Source organism: Lithobates pipiens, unplaced genomic scaffold (assembly GCF_037356315.1).
Source record: "Lithobates pipiens isolate NorthernLeopardFrog02 unplaced genomic scaffold, aLitPip1_a1.2 Scaffold_16, whole genome shotgun sequence".
In the NCBI taxonomy this organism is placed as follows: domain Eukaryota; kingdom Metazoa; phylum Chordata; class Amphibia; order Anura; family Ranidae; genus Lithobates; species Lithobates pipiens.
In genome coordinates, this window is record NW_027507748.1 from 623,584,181 (window position 1) to 623,603,133 (window position 18,953).

The window sequence follows — 18,953 nt, forward strand, 5'->3', positions numbered from 1 at the left end:
TTGTGATCTTAAAGCCTAGTACACGCTATTAGTTTTATTTCATTAAAACCCAGCGGGCTAAATGAAAACAAAGCTGAAGAGCTCGGGAGAAGCCACTGTAAGGACTTTGCAATGTTAGTACAGCGATCTCCCTCACTGAGCTATCGTGTTCTGACAGGTGACCCCAGCCAGAACACACCAGTCACTGGAACACACCAGTCAGTGCTTTGTCATTGGCTGAAAGTGCTGATTTCAGCTTCTGTCGGACCGACTGCCATACACGCGGACTGAATGTTGGCCAGTTTCTATTGAACCAGCTAATGCCGCCTAATATTCAGCCTTTTATGGTTATGTGTTAGGGCAATGTAAAGTGTTAAAGCCAAGAACAAAAAAATAATATATTGCAGTTTAGCAGACATAATGGCTGTGTTAGTTTTCTTTCTTTTTTTTTTTTTTTTATGGCTTTCTTCCCTTTGTTTTCACCTTGTGTCTACACTACACTACACTACAGCCAATAGTGTCCCATGGCTGTTACACAGGCTGTACTTCAAACATGTCTGTTTTTTGTTCATCTCCATAGCATGGTGGCTTGATAGGGCAAGTGCTCACAAAAGAAAGATAACATTGCTGTTGCTTTCTTTTCAGCTCACAGAAAGTGACATGAACACTGCATTTCTAGCAAGATCAAAAGGCATTTTCTGTACTTGCTTAAAATGTTCTTGTCTGAAAAAAAAAACTAATGCAGGACTGCTAAGCTGCAATAGATTGGACTTTTATTTTTGAGCTTATAAACACTTAAAACAGTTACACAGCCCATGGGACTTGTTTACATATGACTGATTAACGTTTGACAAATGTCAGAAAAACATTTTATTTTTTTTTTATTTTTTTTTAGATAAGCAAAAAGAGCCCTTTCGTATCGGCATGAGATAAAAGCCAAAATCCTCTCTATGATACTATTTGGCTAGTATTTCTCAGGTAGCCATTGTACAGTTTGGTCCTAATGTTTGGCAGGGGAAGATGAGTGCTCCAACCAGTCCTTTTTTGTGATGTCTGTACGAATTGTACATCTGTTAAAAAAGCAAACTATAGTACAGGTACCTTTTTAAAACAGGCTGCAGTCTTCATAATTTTTTAGGCCTAATGATCTGCTTATGCACTTACTGTGCAGTTCAGTTTAATTAAAAACCAACAATAGGCTAGGCCTTTTCTAAAAGAATAAGCAAAATGCTATGTCACAGGTTGGCCTAAAATATCTCCAGATGACCTAGGAATTATTGGGGATAATCAGGAAAAAGAGTACCGAACGGTTAGTCTGCATTGTACAAGTGCAATAAAATGAGCAGGGAGGTTTCTGACAGCAAGGTAGGCGCCTTTGTCCTGGCATACAGCTATATTTCCTAAAGCCAACATGGCATATATGTGATGTAGCTCCGCCCCTATATCCACCCGCAGGATCTATAAAAGGAAAGCTAGAGCAACCTCCCTCATTCTACATATTTAAGTTCAGGGCAGTGCATGCAAAATGTCTATGGAGACATCTGCAAAGCAGCAAGCTGGTTGCCGCAGTGCACCTGCCTCAGGCGCTACAGGGAAGATCCAGGGGCTCGTACATCAGTGGACTTCGATGGAATGATGTTCCAGGCTTCCATGTCCATTTTAAGAAACTTTGATTGTACATGTTAGCCCTTCCTGTTTAGCTCGTTATTTAACACATGTATGCTGCCATGTTGGAACCAGGAAAATGAAAAATTGTATCAAATACTTATTGTAATTTTCCTTTCCTGACGCCAATCCATGGCAACATACAAACCCTCCTTTTTTGATCTTGTTATTGTTACCGAGAATGGGGGAGATTGGCGTCAGGAAAGGAAGCTTGCTGTAAGTATTTTGATACAATTTCCCATTTTTTTGTTGTGACATTCCCTTCCTGATTTCAGTGTCATCACAAAAAAATTTAACTGTTCTGGAATAGGGTTAGAACCTCTGTCAAGTTTTCATTGTTATCTGTGTTATTGGAGGAATTTCCATTAATTTCTGTTCTAGACATGTTGGTCTCTAATGCATGAACTAAGAAGAAGTCTCCCCAATATCGATATTTTTGAAATTAAATGAGTCATATTGTCATTTTTTTTTATTTATTTTTTTGTTGTTGCCATTTATTTATTTATTTTTATTTCTCACCAGGCTATGTCAGCTGTACTTTGCTGTGGACCTGTGTTTGACAACGTTGGCTTGTCTCCTGATGGCTATCTTTACAAATGGCTTGATAACATCCTAGCTTGCCAGGACATGAGGGTGGGTTTGTTGATATAGTCGTAAAAAAAAAAAAAAAATTATGTGAAAATGTTATTAATGGTGTTCAAAATGCTTAAAAAGGCAGTTGCAGCGAAAGGGCTAAATACACTGCATGCAAGACTTTTGGGGCACTTTCAGAAAGTGCATCAAAACGGCGGGACATAATAAAAGTCAATGGGAAAGCATAGCTAATCCACGCCAAACCCATGGATACACTGTGCTACACTCACAATGTGGTCAACCTGCACCATGTTAGTGTAAAAGGGGCCTGAAGAAGAAATCTGATTGGTTAGTAGCAAGCAATAGCTCTTTTTAACAATTTATATAAAGTGATTAGGGCAGCAGATGACTATTTTAAATGATCTCGATGAAACCGTTAATGACTGCTGTGCATATTATTCCATATCCAGGTTCACCAGCTTGGCTGCGAAGTGGTTGTGTTATTGCTAGAACTTAATCCAGACCAGGTTAATCTGTTCAACTGGGCCATTGACCGCTGCTACACTGGATCATACCAGCTTGCATCTGGATGTTTCAAGGCAATTGCAACAGTTTGTGGAAACAGGTATGCAATGTATGTTCCGTATCCCTCTGTGGAATCCCGCCTCCTACCACCACCACTACCGAGAATGTAGGAATGTAAATACCGACAGAGGTTGCAAAGATATTTAAAAGCATTGTTTCCAGTCATGGGCAGATTACAGCTAGACATAAATATTATTGTTGTGTAAATGAAAAGGTTAGCTGGTGTTTTACAGAGGCAGTCTACTCATACCTCCATGCACTTATCACAGGGGTTGGTATATATACTATTTTACTAATTTTATTATGGCCGCTTTCCTTAAAGAAGAACTCCAGTTTCAGCACCTTAAGATATATGTAAAAATCAGCGGGTATCATACCACGCTCCCTCTAAGCCCCAGCTGTCATTGATTTGCCCCCTGGGGAAGGGGCTGCCTCAAGGAAAGGGGGGGGGGGGAGGTTCAATTTAAACTATAGGTCTGCTTTAAGATTGCAGTAACATTTATAGCTAGATTTATCTGCTTTATTTATCAGGTTTTTTCAGAAAATGTCTACCTTAGAGGGATCCAATAATGGCCCTTTTCTGCTAAACTGGCCAAATTCGATCTGTGGGTGGCCCTGCCAGCACCGCCCAGCTCAACAAATTTCAATCTGAATATAGGAGTTGGGCAGAAAATTGTTCACCAAGCAGTGGCTCCAGCCAATCGGCGAAAGCCACTGTTTAGATATCCTGGCAGCTGTGGGCATGGGTTGTCAGAATACAAAAGTCAACAGGGAGATTTGTCCATGAATGCTGTTTCCAGGTTTCGATGGGTACAGCTGGCAGCATGTTTTTTCAGCACTGTCATTAAAACAGAATTCAACTCCCACCTCCACTGGCAAATAAATCTCAAACCCCATTGTTAATGTTACATAAATGTCTCTGATCCAAAACAGATTTCCAGAATGTCCTTTCGACAGATGTCAATGAACTTCTGTTGAGTGGGGATGGCCACAAAATCAATGAGAATTTGGCCGGTCTCTACTGAACTGTCTGAATTTTGATCATTGTATGGCCAGATTTATTGACCAACACAACATGGAGGAGGAAAAGAGTGAGAAATAATGTCAGTAAGCATTTTTCATTTTCCCAGGGAATTTTTAGTTGCTTTTGAGCTACTTTTCCATTCATGTTAACTTCTGTGGGGAAGAAAAGCTGCTCAGATGCAAGCAAAAGTCCATCTACATGAGCCCTATGGACCCATTCACACCTGGGCGATTCAATTAGTCACATATTTTGTGCATATTTTTCATACGACAGTGTAGGCCAATGTGCAAAAAACTTGCCAAAGTAGCTCCTGTACCCTTTTATGTAACTGACTTTGGAACGTTTTGTAACACAGCATTTTTGCATAATTTTTGTGTTTTTTTTCCTGCGACAAAACTCAGATTTTATTTGCATATTTAGGGTGCTATAAGGAATTAATGGCATCCAAATGCACATTCTGTGTTTTAGCAAGTTTTTGTGCGTTCTGGAACCGTGCGTCAAAATGTGTGTTTCTGCAATGCTCAGATGTGAACAGGGCCCAAGTTGCTTTACACCAGTCGAATGTGTAACATGCATTGAGGAATGCAAACTGTAGACATGTTTTTTTTCCTTCAGTTGACTGGACTTGGGAAGCGCAAAAACCCATTAGGTAATGGGTAGAAAGACTGCAAGTTTCTATGCTGCAAACACACAAAATAGTCTGCTGTGAACAAAATATGCCTGGGCTCTGTATGAATCTTTTTTGTCAATTGGCATGAAGTGTAGACATTGTTTGTTAAATTGTGACTGGTCGCAGGTTCAGATTTTCCATCTTACATGGCATAGCTATAGATAGTATTAGATTAGATCTAAAGTCTAGAAGTCTTTTTTGTTAGTCTTAAAGGATAAGTTCACCTTTTAGAAAAAAATAATAAATGCACATTTTTTTTGCAGGTAATTGCATTTATTTTTATTCTTATGGTGCCTGTAAACCATTGCACCAGTGATCAGCAAATCGCTGGTGCCACATAGGTCTCCTTCAGATCTGTCAGTATATCTGGGTGCCCATTCAGCAGGCAGATAAACTGACAGGTAAAAATCAATGAACTACCAAGGCGCTCCATGGCACTGTGGGTAGTTTATTGAGAACTGCAAGCTGACAACCACAAAGGATGTTGGGGCTTGTAGTCCATTCACACACAGAGCTGTGTGAAGCAATGACGCAGTTATATGACAGCTAGTACAACTTCTCCTCACAATGTGGTCACAGGGAGAGAGGGCAGCGGTTGCAGCATTGGGAACATGTTACACCCTAAAAGGGGTGGAACATGTAACCTGTTCCCAAAGGTGAACTTATTCTTTAAGATTTCATATTTGACAGCCCTGAAAGCAACATGTTTCAGACACTGGGAGCGGGTTTTTACTAAACTTAAACAGTTTAATTATGAAAAATAAAATTTCAGTTATAGCCGTTAGCTGCTATATTGCATTGAAGATACTCTATCTATGCATAGTAAAAGGATGGATGTTCTATGTATATAGATAGAGAACAAAGAACTTTGTGTAGCCATTTCTCTGAACTTTCTCAACTGAATAAAAACCACCTCTTCTCATAATTCATTATGGCTATTTATTTTATGTTGTGTACTGTGCTGTCAGCCCTTGTGAAGTTGAAGTGGACAGAAATCCTAGATTGCATATTGGCCTACCTTCCATTGAATACAGAGTAGATAAATGTTTTAACTAGTTTTACTTAAAGGCTGTATTTACGTTTGAAAAAAAAAAAAAAGTAATAAATGCACATATATTTTTGCCAGTAAAAAAAAAAAAAAAAAAGGTACATTTAATATTTTTTAACAGAAGCCTACAGAACATTGCACCCATGATCAGGGGATGTCAGACACCATCTACAGCAGTGGTTCTCAACTCCTGTCCTCAGGACCCACTAACAGACTGGGTTTGCAAGATAACTGAAATACATCACAGGTGATATCATTTGCTGCTCAATGATTCAGTATTCTGGTCTGACTCTCCCCAAGGTAATACATAAAATCTGGCCTGTTAGAGGGTCTTGAGGACAGGAGTTGAGAATCGCTGGTCTACAGCTTTGTGCCTGTACCTCTTAACAAGCTGTCCATTTTTAGAGCGGTAGGAATGGACTAGGAAAGCACTGATTAGCACACTTGCGGTCTAATAAAACTACAAGTCAATCTTCCGCAGAGGAAGACAGGACTTGTAGGTTATTCATTCACAGATCCCTGTGAATGAATGAATGACACGGTGCTGCAGGTGCCAATTTCAAATGTTACAGCGCCTGCGGAGGGGGCTTGGTCAGAGAGGGTATCTGCTTGAACACGTTGCACTGTAAATACTGTTGTAATATGTTTAAAAGATTAACCTATTCTTTAAAGTGTATTGTCATACAAAACATTTTTAATTCCAGAGAAGGGTTTGAACCTCTGTATGGGGTTTATTGCTTTGTGTGTCTCTGTTGGGAAGATTTCCCCAGACTTCCTTGTCCTGATGGGAACAGGTACATTCTGCTGCTGCTGTACCTAGTCCTCTAGGCTTAGGGCCAGTTCACACCACATGCAGTCCAAAGCATGGATAGTAGATTATATGGTTTTCAATGCCATAGTTCACACCAGTGCAGTCAGTTCCAGGAAGAAAAAAAAAAGTAGAACATGCTGCATTTTTTCTGCACCGAACTGTACTGGAACGTGGTAAAACGCATCAAAAATGCACGGGAAAACACACATGTCCTAATTTTAGGTTAAGAAAAAAGGGGGAAAAAAAACGCACGACTGCATCAAAAACACACTGGAATGCACCAAAAACATGTCAAAAGCACGAATGCAGGAAAGCATCCGGACTGTGTTTCTATGGGGTGAATTGGCACTCAAAGTGGTTGTAAAGGGTCAAGGTTTTTTCTTTAACTTTGTGCATTCTATGTACAAAGTTAAAAAACCTGTGTACTGCTCCCTCTCCCACTAATACTTCCCTGAGCCCTTTCTCCCTACAGGATGTAGGACTCTCTCTCCTCATTGGCTGAGACTAGAAGCAGGTGCATTCAGCTCCCACTGCTGTCAATCACAGCCAGTAAGCTAATGAGGAGAGAGCAGGGGTTGGGGACACGCTACAGCACTATGTCTTATAGCTAGAGCAGGGCGTGGGAGTGAGCATGCTCTAGTGCCCCCCTAGCAAGCAGCTTGCTATTGGGGACACTGGCCAAGGGGGAGGAGCCAGGAGCATCCGTGGGGAACCTGAGAAAAGGAGGATCAGGGCTGCTCTGTGCAAAAGCACTGCACAGAGCAGGTAAGTATACCTTATGTAGGAGGATTTGTTTCATCTGTGTATCACCTGAGGTCAGTCACTTTACTGGGTAGATGGAAGGGTTTACAAGCACTTTAAATGCGCAGTTAACCATTGCAGTGAGGATGCAAGCCCACTACAAGGGAAGACTTTTTTTAGTTTCTCCAAAGTTCAGTTTTGTGGACATCCTTCCTGAGGATTGGTTTACAACAAGGATACAGACAGGTAATGATTATCTGACAGAAGTTCACCACGTACTTTAAAAATACCAAACCCTCCTGTAAAAACCTACTTTTCCATTTATCTGGTTTTTGGAGCATTCCTGTATTGCCATTTTACAGCCAGTTCAGTTTCTGTACTACTTTGTAGAATTGTTGGGATTTAATGCTAACTTTACTGTATTGTTGTCCTTGAAAAGAAAAATCCATTAACGGACCTTTTGAACTTGACCTCTTTTTGTTCCCCTGTGTCCATGTGCTGATCAGGCTGGACAGATTGTTCTGGAAAAGGGTCAGATTACCATTTGGGAACCTGATTAGGGCGATTTCCCAGTGTCTGAGCATTCCGCAGAGTCACAGGGAAGCTTAATCTCCCTCAGCTGACTTCCTCTTATCACTGGGCTCAACAAGGCGGCCTGCCGAGCTATTAATATGCTGCTGGAATAACATTATTTCATGAGGTAAAAATTCTCAGGCAGGCATAAATAAATCCTATTTTTATAATATTCCAAGGGGTGCAGTTCCCATAGTAAATCATAAGTAGTTTAATCATTTGCAGTCAGAAAGGTGACTAAATGTTATGAGTCTCAGGTACAAATTCTGACCAGGACCCCTTTATATGCCTTGAAAAAATGTCCTGTTTAGTGATTAAGGTGCACATTGCAAAATAAATTAATCAAATTTACTATACTCTTTAACAGTGGTTAAAAGGTAACTGCACTTTTGTGGGTGGGGGGAGCAAAAAAAAATAAAAAATACAATTGTGACACACGTCATGTAATTGAATGTTGTTATAAGGACCTTTCCTTTTCAATCTACAGTGCTGTCATTTTCTGTAAAATGCAATGTGACAACCTGGACATGTTCTGTACAAAGATGGCATACCAGACACCCCCTAGAAATGTAATTTCCTGCTTGTGTTATTGGCTCACTCATTTTCCCAGAAGTCTGCACTAAGTAGACATGTGCACTGGCGAAAAATGTGTTTTTGTTTCATTGGTTTTTTTTTTTCTCTTTTTTTCGTTTTTCGGGTCATTCGTTTATTAACGAAATTTGGAAATCCGTAAATTCGAAAATAAGAAAGAAGATCTGAAAATTTTAAAACAAAAATCAGAAAACTTTAAATAATAGCAAACTAACTAATAATAGTTAACTATGAATTTATATGTATTGGAACTTCTGGATTTTCAAATTTCCGAATTTTGAAATTTTACAAGTTTTCGAATTTACGAATATTCGGAAGAATTTGTTAAACGTTTTTCGTTAATTCTAATATTTCCAAATTAACAAATTTGTCAAAATTCGTTAAACGAATTCAGAATGAAACAAATTACATATGTCTATTACTAAGATAATACTCGCAAAGGGAAATAACGACTAAAGGGATGCAGACAAGTTCAGCAGCTGATTGATATTTATAAACTCACTCCCATTAAATTCACTGTGCATATGGACACAGACAAACATAAATTTCTTCATTTGCCTGGAGAAATATGCATATAAAGCTGAACTCTGTATATGATCAAACTTGCATACATACATTGGTTCAGCTTGGACAAATATAAGTGTGCATAGCTCATGCCTTCATGACGTCACCACATTTCAACCCTCACCATTTATACACAAAATTGTATTCACTTAAAAACAAGCAAGGCATTCTGTAAATGGCGGCACCCGCTGTGGTCAGTGTGCAGTGAGTCGACTTTGTGTGGTCTGCATCGGACTGCTTCCATCGGAATATACGTCGGACCAACTTTTCCAACTTGCCGGAAATATTTTCCGACAAAATGCTACGATCGGACATACTCCGATCATGTGTAGAGAATTCTGATCAGACAAAGTGCCACGCATGCTCAGATCAAATTCCTGCATCAAAGCTATTGGCTACTAGCCTGAACGTAGTCCCATCGTAACGAAATTACATCATCACGTTCTGAAAGATCGGATTTTCTGACAACTTTGTCCGACCGTGTGTATGCAACAGTTTCGGACAAGATCCGTCGGACAAAATCTGACGGATTTGGTTGTCGGAATCTCCGACCGTGTGTACAAGGGCTAACCATTAACAAGTGAAGGAAAGTGGGGAGGCCTCAGTCACTAGATTATGGAGTATATGTTAAATCGTGTGGAGGATGAAACATCATATGGGGGAGTCATTTGCACTAGTCTTTTAAAGGGAATCTGTATAGTTTTTATATATGGCTCTAATAGCAATGGACTTGATGGGAATACGTATTGCAAAATGTGCTTTGATATTTTTTTAAACTATGCTATTTTGTAGTGTCTGTGTTTTCTGCTTAGTGGGTGCTGCTCAATGAGTGTAGCTTAGCTTTGTTTGTTTCGTATAGTTCAAATCTATTGTTTGTATTAAAACTGGATGGAAACAATAGACTCTGTGGTGTATCCTGTAGCCCCAGCAATTTAATAGCAATTTAATAGCAATGTTATCTGCTATCTTATTAAAAATATATTTAAAAAAAATAAGAGATAGAAAGAGGGAGGCATGTTTATGATAAACCTGTTTGTATTAAAATTGGATGGAAACGAGACTCTATGTGGTGTATCCTGTAACCCCAGCAATTTAATAGTGATGTTAGCTGCTATTAAAAAAAAAAAAAAATATATATATATATATATATATATATATATATATATATATATATATATATATATTTAAAAAATAAAGAGATAGAAAGAGGGAGGCATGTTTATGATAAACCTGTATATTAAATACAAATGAAATAGTGAACAATAATCTAATATAGTTGCCTCATATATTACATTACATCCTCAAAAATGTAATAAGGCTTAAAGTGATTTCCTGCACATTCATTAGATTGAATTATTTAAAAAGTTATGTGTGAATATACATATAATATTTATATACTGATATATATACACACAGTTCCGTGTATATATTTGGACATAGGCACAGTTTTCATACATTTGGCTCTGTATGCCACCAGAATAAAATTTAAAACGAAACAATCCAAATCAATATGAAGTGCAGATATTCAGCTTTAATTCAAGGGGTTGAACATCAATATTAAGTACAAATTTTAGGAACTACAACCATTTTTATACACAGTCCGCCCATCCCCCTATTTTCAGAGGCTCAAATGTAATTGGACATCTGAATATATTCATAAATAAAATGTTCATTTTTTATATTTTGTTGAGAATCCTTTACTGGCAATGACTGCCTGAAGTCTGGGATATATGGACATTTCCAAAGACTGGGTTTCCTCCTTTCTGATGCTTTGCCAGGCTGTCTTCAGTTGTTCTTTGTGGGTCTTTCTGCCTTTAGTTTTGCCTCCAGCAAGTGAAATGGATGCTCAATTGGGTTGAGATCAGGTGATTGACTCGGCCATTGCAGAATATTCCACTTATTTCCTTCAAAAGCTCCTGGGATACTTTTGCAGTGCGTTTTGGATCATTGTCCATCTGTACTGTGCAGCGCTGTCCAATCAACTTTGCTGCATTTGGCTGAATTTGGGTTGACAGTATATCTCTAAACACTGCAGAATTCATCTGTTTTCTGTCACATCATCAGTAAACACCAATGACCCAGTGCCGCTGGAAGCCATGCATGCCATGCCATCACACTGCCTCCACTATGATTTAAAGATGACATTGTGTGCTTTGGATCATGAGCTGTTCCAAGCCTGCTCCATACCTTTTTCTTCCCATCATTCTGGTACAGATTAATCTTCATTTCACCCGTCTAAAGAATGCTTTTCCAAAACTGGTCTGGCTTTTTTAGATGTTTTTTGGCAAAGTCTAATCTGGCTTTTTAATTCTTTGGGCTTTTATGAATGATTTGCACCTTGTGGTGAACCCTCTGTATTTGCTCTTGTGAACTCTTCTCTTGATTGTAGACTTTGACAATGATACACCCACCTCTTGAAGAGTGTCCTTCCCTTGTCTGGATGTTGTTAATGGGTTTTCTTTACCATAGAGCGGATTCTGCGATCATCCACCATAGTAATTGAACACCCATATTTGCTTCTAAAAAGTTAGCAGCTACATTATTTGCAGCTGCTGAGTTTTAATTTTTTCATAGGGGGCAGAACTCTTCTTTAATGAATGAGGTGTGGTTGTGCTGACTTCAATAATTGGTGGTTGTGCTGACTTCAATAATCCAATCCTGTGTGAGTACAAATCCATATATATATTTGGTTTTCTTGCACATGATTGGGCTTTCTATGCAAAGTCAATTTTAACTTGATTTCCCCTCATTCACAAAGTCAGAAGATGAATTCCTGGTATGGGTATTTTATTAATCTTTACTTACCGTATATACTCGAGTATAGGCCGACCCGAGTATAAGCCGAGGCCCCCAATTTACCCCCAAAAAACTGGAAAACTTATTGACTCGTGTATAAGCCGAGGGTGAGACATGGCTGTCCATCCCTGTGTGTCCGTCCATCCCTGTGTGTGTGTCCGTCCATCCATCCCTGTGTGTGTGTCCATCCATCCATCCATCCCTGTGTGTGTATCCATCCATCCATCCATCCCTGTGTGTGTGTGTGTGTGTGTGTGTATCCATCCATCCATCCATCCATCCATCCCTGTGTGTGTGTGTGTGTATCCATCCATCCATCCATCCCTGTGTGTGTGTGTGTGTGTGTGTGTATCCATCCATCCATCCATCCATCCATCCCTGTGTGTGTGTGTGTGTGTGTGTGTGTGTGTGTGTGTGTGTGTGTGTGTGTGTGTGTGTGTGTGTGTGTCCGTGCAGCCTTGTGTGTGTGTCCAGCCTACCTGTGTCCCAAGCCTCCGTCCCGAGCCGCCGTCGTCCCGAGCCTCCTCCGTCCCGTGCCGTGCCTCCTCCGTCCCGTGCCTCCTCCGTCCCGTGCCGTGCCTCCTCCGTCCCGTGTCTCCTCCGTCCCGTGCCGTGCCGTGCCTCCTCCGTCCCGTGCCTCCTCCGTCCCGTGCCGATGGATCGCCGCTCTTCTCAGCGGCCATTCTACAATTCAAAATTCCGCCTCCGCCTGTGATAGGCGGAACACTCAATTTCCCAGCAGCCTGTGTTCCGCCTATCACGGACATCCTCTCATACTCGTCCGTAGTATGAGAATGAGCGGATGTCCGTGATAGGCGGAACACTGACTGCTGGGAAATTCAGTGTTCCGCCTATCACAGGCGGAGGCGGAGAAGGAGGCGCGGCTTTTGAAAATTAATGTCCGCCGTCTGTCTGCTCGATACGCTGATCGAGCAGTCAGACAGCGGCGACTCGAGTATAAGCCGAGGGGGCACTTTCAGCCTCAAAAAAGAGGCTGAAAATCTCGGCTTATACTCGAGTATATACGGTACATTGGTCTAGCTTTATATACCACACCTAGTGATGCCTCCTAGAAGCTGGAAATCACTGAAGTAGACACCTTTACTTTGGTGATCTCCACTTCCAGGTCTTGTGCCAAGTGGCTTCACTTTTGCTTCCTGAACACGGGAGGTCAACATACAGTAAGTGCCATTCAAAGAAAACTTTGCATTTTCTGAGTGAATACAAAGCATTCTATGATTGGACTTTGTGGAGCGACCTCATGGGGAGGCAGTACGGTGACATCGCGCTCTCCACCTCATGATGACTTGACTTAGCTGCCCAGATCACTTCTACCGTAGATAGAAATACCAGCTAATAAATTTCTGTTGGCAACTTTTTCGACCCCGAGTTTGTTTACAGCTTCCTATTACCCTGCCATAATAGTTATGGCTGTGACAGTAAGAGGGTTAAATATATAAAGTCGATTATATGGTTAGTTTGAAGCACAATCAAGGAAAGTGAGCCGCCTGTTCAATTTAATATGCTGGTATACGGATTCACTTATATGATTTAATGAAAAGATGTTATTCCAGTGGTATTGTTATAGTAACTGTGAGGACTAAAGTATAAAATGTAATTTGGCTTAACTGAAATAATTGTATCTTTAATCCTAGGAATTATCCATTTGACATTGTGACCTTGCTGAATCTGGTCCTCTTTAAAGCCTCCGATACCAGTCGGGAAATCTATGAGATCTCAGTGCAGTTAATGCAGGTATGTGAATCCATTATTTAATTGAAATATATCCTGACATTTAATTGAAAGGCATTTGTATTTTCCAGTCTGGAGAACTGAAAGTGACTAATGTGACAGGCAAAAACACCTGCCTGTTTTACAGTTCAGAGACCCATTGATTTCAGTCTGCTTCTTAGAATGCAATAATTTGCAAGCACTCCAGGCTGCCAGAGCAAATATATAACACAGAGGTGACCTGACTAAGCTACTTACCCACAGTGGTTGTTTCCGGCTTTTTCAATAATTATTTTTTTTTGCACATAACCTACTAGTGCTTTTATTTTTATTTATTTTACAATGGATCAAAACCTACATACACAGAAACCCTAACCCACAGTTATTCCAAAGGATGGCAAAAAAAACCTGATTAAGCATGGTTCAGTTACCCTAAGGCAATCGAATATTCCCTGAATCAACAATCTATGGTGTTATTACTTATAAATAGTTATATTCTCTACATTTAGAAATAAACTTGCCTCTTTTTTTAAACAATCTACTGAGCTGACTAGCCCCTAAGGAAGTCTATTTCACATTTTCAAAGTTTTATGTGAAAGAGCCTTCCTGTATGCAAAGAGTAAACTCATTCTCCAGACACAGAGTATACCTTTGTGTTTTGCATTGATCTTAGAGTGCTTTCAGACTGAGGCGTTGGGGGGCATCAGAGGTAAATCGCCACTTTTTCTAAATCGGCCGCTAGCGGGGCGCTGTTAAGGGTTTAGGGTTTCAGCCCGCAAAGCGCCACGTGGTTCGGCAGCGCTGCCCATTGAGTTCAACGGGCAGGAGCTATTTAGGAGCGGTGTATGCTCCTACAGCGCTGCAAAGATGCTGCTTGCAGGACATTTTTTTTGCTGTCCTGCTAGCGCACTGCTCCAGTGTGAAAGTGAGAGGAGAGGCTCTTTACAGGCGCTATTTTTAGCGCTATAGCGCCTGCAAAGCATCTCAGTGTTAAAGCAGCTTTCAAGTGAAAAACTTTTTGTTAAGTTTACTATATGTCCATTTATACATAGTGATCATACCCCCTTTAATAATTGCCTCTCTTTAAGGGGAGAATACATTCAGTTCAGCTAATCTTTATCACAGCTGAGGTCATCCATATGGTATGCACTCATGAACCATAACTTTATGACCCCTGACAGGTTAAGTGAATGCCTTGTTACAATAGCATCTAAAAATCGTGGTATAAATTATGCAGCAAGTAAACATGTTGTCCCTAAAGTTGATTGGTTGAAATCAGAAAAAAATGGGCATCACAGTTTGTTGGGTATGGGGCTTTGTAGCCGCAGACTACTCACAGGGTGCTCATATTTACCCTGTCTACAGCCAAAGGTGCTTACAATGGGCGAGTGAGCATCAGAACTGGACCATGGAGCTATAGAAGAAGGTGGTCTGGTCTGATGAATCACGTTTTCTCTTACATCATGTGGATGGCCGAATGTGTCTAGTTTCATCCATGCCTCCATGGGTCAGGGCTGTTTTGGTGGCAAAAGAGGGGGTCTACTCAGTATTAGGTGGGTGGTCATAAAGTTATGGCTAATTGGTGTATATTGACAAATTCAACTGGTATTCATAGCAATAAACCTTGCATGAGACTGGGACACCTAGGAACAGTGAAAGTAGGTTTTCCTACCCTTTTTTCCCGCAAGGTAAAAAACAAACATGGTTCTAATGCAGAAAAGCTTTGTGAACAGCAAGTCCATAGTATAAAACAAAACTTCTGCTTGTCTGAGTCACTAATTAAACTCATGTCAGGTCCTGAGGTGCCTCCTCATACGTTCCCCTAAACAACACTTGTAGCACCTGCTACTGGGTGAATCTACCTGCTCTTGGCCTTTTCACTCAGTAGCAGGTTTCCACAGCCAAGAACATGAGCCCTGAGCCTCAGTCAGCTCACATACAGTATATAGAGGCCTGTGCTCAGCAGGTAAGATGAGAACATGGGAATGGAGGTTCCACAAAGCCTCTGGGTCCAGGACCCAGAACATAACTTATTAAGAGTTTTCTCCACATCTGACACAAACCTAGGACCTCTTCAGCATGTGTAGGTGTGAAACACACATATACAAAGTCTGCAATCCTGCTAGCCAATGCTTTATTATATATAAGAAAGCTGTGTAACGTCCATGCACTCAACCAAGTGTGTTCTCAGAAACCACCAAAAATATTTAAAATGAGAGGGAGTATAAAGAAAACTCTAAAGTGGTTGTAAACCCTTACATATACCCAGTGAAGTGACAGGCCTCAGGTTATACACAGAGATGACACAAATCCTCCTACAGAAGTTGTACCTGTTTATCTGCAGCCCTCTCCCCTCTACATCCATTCAGTGTCCAGAATTTATAAAGCTTGTCTGAGCTTCTAGAGAGCAGGGGATGGGGAGCTGAAGTTACATTCTGCAGAGCTTAGTGAGGAAAGCTGAGAGCTTATTGGAGGGAAGGGGCACACCCCCTTTACACAGCACACAGGGACAGAGCTGAGGCTGTCATTTACAGGCTGTGTGCTGGAGATCCCTCCCGTCACCCTTTTTCTCTTGGTGTCAAGAGAACTTCAAGTGACTCATGGTGATAGCAGAGTAATGAGGCAGCAGAGAGAAATGATACTTAGCGCTCTGAATTGAGACAAGTACACACTATAGAGGGATGTGCTTTGCTCATATTTCATGTCTGAGGTTTACAAACACTTTAAGGAAAGAGGGTATTAACAAATTAATGTAATCAATGTTTTGGTCTATATGCTGTATACTTACAGTAACTATATATAATGTGCATTTTGAGTGTGCTGTGTTTATTCCTGAAATGCACTTACAGGTGAAGTTAGATTGGTATCAAACGGTTTGTAGAGAATAATTGAACTGAAAATAACTCTGTTCATCCTGTAGGTCCTGGAAGGAAAACTGTTTGTATATTCCAAAAAAGTAGCAGAGCAGAAGCCTGGGAGTATTTTGTATGGCACACACGGAATATTGCCACCCCTGTACAGTGTCTCATTAATTCACCTTTCTAACGAACTGGCACGGATGTATCCTGAGCTGACACTGCCACTGTTCTCAGGTACTTTCTACTTTTAGAGAACTTTGTTTTAGGTGTTTAGCACTTGACCCTTTAGAGGACTGTTGATCATGTTATTCTGTATATAGAGAAATGAAAACTGTTTAGTGGACTTGCTTTGTATGTCTCAAACATTGTACATAGTGTTTGAAGTGATAGCACACAGAAAAGTCGAGCTCTGTGTAGTAGCTTTTAGGCAGCCCTGGTAGAGAACTGTAGGTTTGTCATGTAATAAATGCTAGTGACATTGGGAAGACCTGCTGCTTTCATATGGTAGTCCAGGATTTTGAAATACTCTCCAATTTATTAACAAAATTTTGTTAATACTGTCCTATGGTTTGAAGACTTTTTTTATTTCATGCTTCATCCTCTTAACCTCCCTGGCGGTATTCCCGAGTCTGGCTCGGGGTGAGATTTAAATACCATAAGCGGTCGCTGGATCCATGGATGGGGTTACTTACCTTGTCCCCTGGATCCAGTGATGTCCCCCCGCTGTGACCTGCGAGCCGTCCTCCGCCCGATCTGTCACATCGCCGAGCTCCGTTCCCTGCGAGCATTGCGACGCACGGCGACGGAGTTCGGCGCCAAATTCAAAAAGTAAAATACACAGTATAGATACAGTATAATGTAATCTTACAGATTACAGTACTGTATCAAATAATTACACATCCCCTTTGTCCCTAGTGGTCTTCCCAGTGTCCTGCATACAGTTTTATATTATAAATACTGTTCTTTATGCCTGGAAACTGGAGATTGTCCATAGCAAGCAAAAAATGTCAGTTTACATCAAAAGTGCTTATAGACCAGCTAGAAAACAGTGATAATAAATTAGAATCACTCGCAGAATTGACCGATAGTAATTTGTGGGCAAATTCATCATCAAACACTAAAAGTAATGACAATTCTGCAACTCAGCATATTTCAGTGTTCTTGATTTGATTACATTATTGAATAATTTTTATTATTATTATATTATTATTTGTTATTATTTATAGTTATTTTATATATATATATATATATATATATATATATATATATATATATATGTGTGTGTGTGTGTATATATATATATATATATATATATATATATATATATATATATATATATATATATATATATGATTTCATATTTCAAATTTTATCATACCCAGGATGTCTATTAGACTCTTGTTTGGACAGATTTAAGTGAATTATTTCTAAGAATTACAGGCCTACAATATAAAATGGCAAATTTCCATGCAAAATAATGGTACTGCTTTCAGCACCTAAAATCTGAAATAATCATACCGCCAGGGAGGTTAAATGTCATTATATTATATGAAATGGATCCAAAGGGATTGAAAACAATGCATTAGAATTTGAATTATCAACATCTGCCATATGTTTATCTTCCTGCTGAATGTCATTGCTGTGCTGCAAGATCTTGTCAATGCTAACCAATATCTAATCAAAATGGTGCAAATTTTAAAAAATCTCAGGAAGGAAAAGTGCCTTTCTGCACAAATCCAGTTAAAAAAGGGAAGTATGCCTTTTGTTGATATAGCTTTTCAGATTTTGTTTTAGGTTTTATAGATTAACCTCTGTTATATGTTTCTACAGTAATGCAATTATTCTAGCGCCACCTCTCAGTTATGACTGGTAGGTGATACAGTATTTAATGAGTACAGTGTCTCAGTCCCAATTACTGTATTTGTATATCGATGACAATGTATGCAGTGGTTTAGGAAATACTTAGAACTATACACATTAATTCCATGTCCCTGAAAAAGCGTACAGGCTATTGTCCCTGGTACATTAAGTGACCATTAACAACGAACATGTTTTTGGGTTGTGGGAGAGTAACTAGGACAAACACAGAAAAAGCATATACATTTTTGGAAATGAGGTCCTTGGTGGTAACCGATTGATTAAACCTAGCATTTGCAAGGAAGAATGCCACCATGCTATACGTGGTAATGAGATGATCAGTTTAATCAGACTCCATAATAATATATTTGTGTGCAATGTTTTCCATGTCTTCATCTCCATAGCAGAATTAGCTGGACTCATATTGTAGGACCAGGGCTTTTTTTTCAGAGAAATAGATGCAGGAACTCCCCCTGCTGAGTCATCCTTCGTCTCTGCCCCCTACCCACCTCTGAGCACCGTTCCTTGGTTCCATCCCTACCTATCTCGCCATACCGCCCCTTTTAGAGAATAAGGAACCAAGTTTAATTTTGTGCTACAAAGTAATGTGTATGGAATTTGATAGACCATCCCCAGCAATAGTTGACCCCCTGCAACAAAATACCACCCCAACAACAACAGACCCTCCTGCAGCCATCAGCAGTAGACCCCTTCCTCAATTGTAGGTCCCCCCCCCCCCCCAGAAAAAATAGACCTAACTAGTAACAACAGACCCCCACACAAAAATAGACCCTCCAGCACTGCTTACCATAAAATACATTCATTGCTGGAGGTGACAAAACTGTTTCCGCAAGTTCCAATGAAAAAAAGCCCTGTGTAGGACAAAG

General features: G+C 40.1%; 1 protein-coding gene across 10 annotated transcripts in view; it reads left to right on the forward strand.

Moving 5' to 3' along the window:
• Positions 1–18,953, forward strand: part of FRY (FRY microtubule binding protein) — a 590,409-nt gene that overhangs the window by 445,175 nt on the left and 126,281 nt on the right. For all 10 annotated transcript variants that reach the window (XM_077484108.1, XM_077484099.1, XM_077484100.1 and 7 more), the window contains 4 exons: positions 2,167–2,277; positions 2,688–2,842; positions 13,276–13,375; positions 16,272–16,443. In XM_077484108.1, coding sequence (XP_077340234.1) covers positions 2,167–2,277; positions 2,688–2,842; positions 13,276–13,375; positions 16,272–16,443 — 538 coding nt within the window. The remainder of the gene's footprint in view (positions 1–2,166; positions 2,278–2,687; positions 2,843–13,275; positions 13,376–16,271; positions 16,444–18,953) is intronic.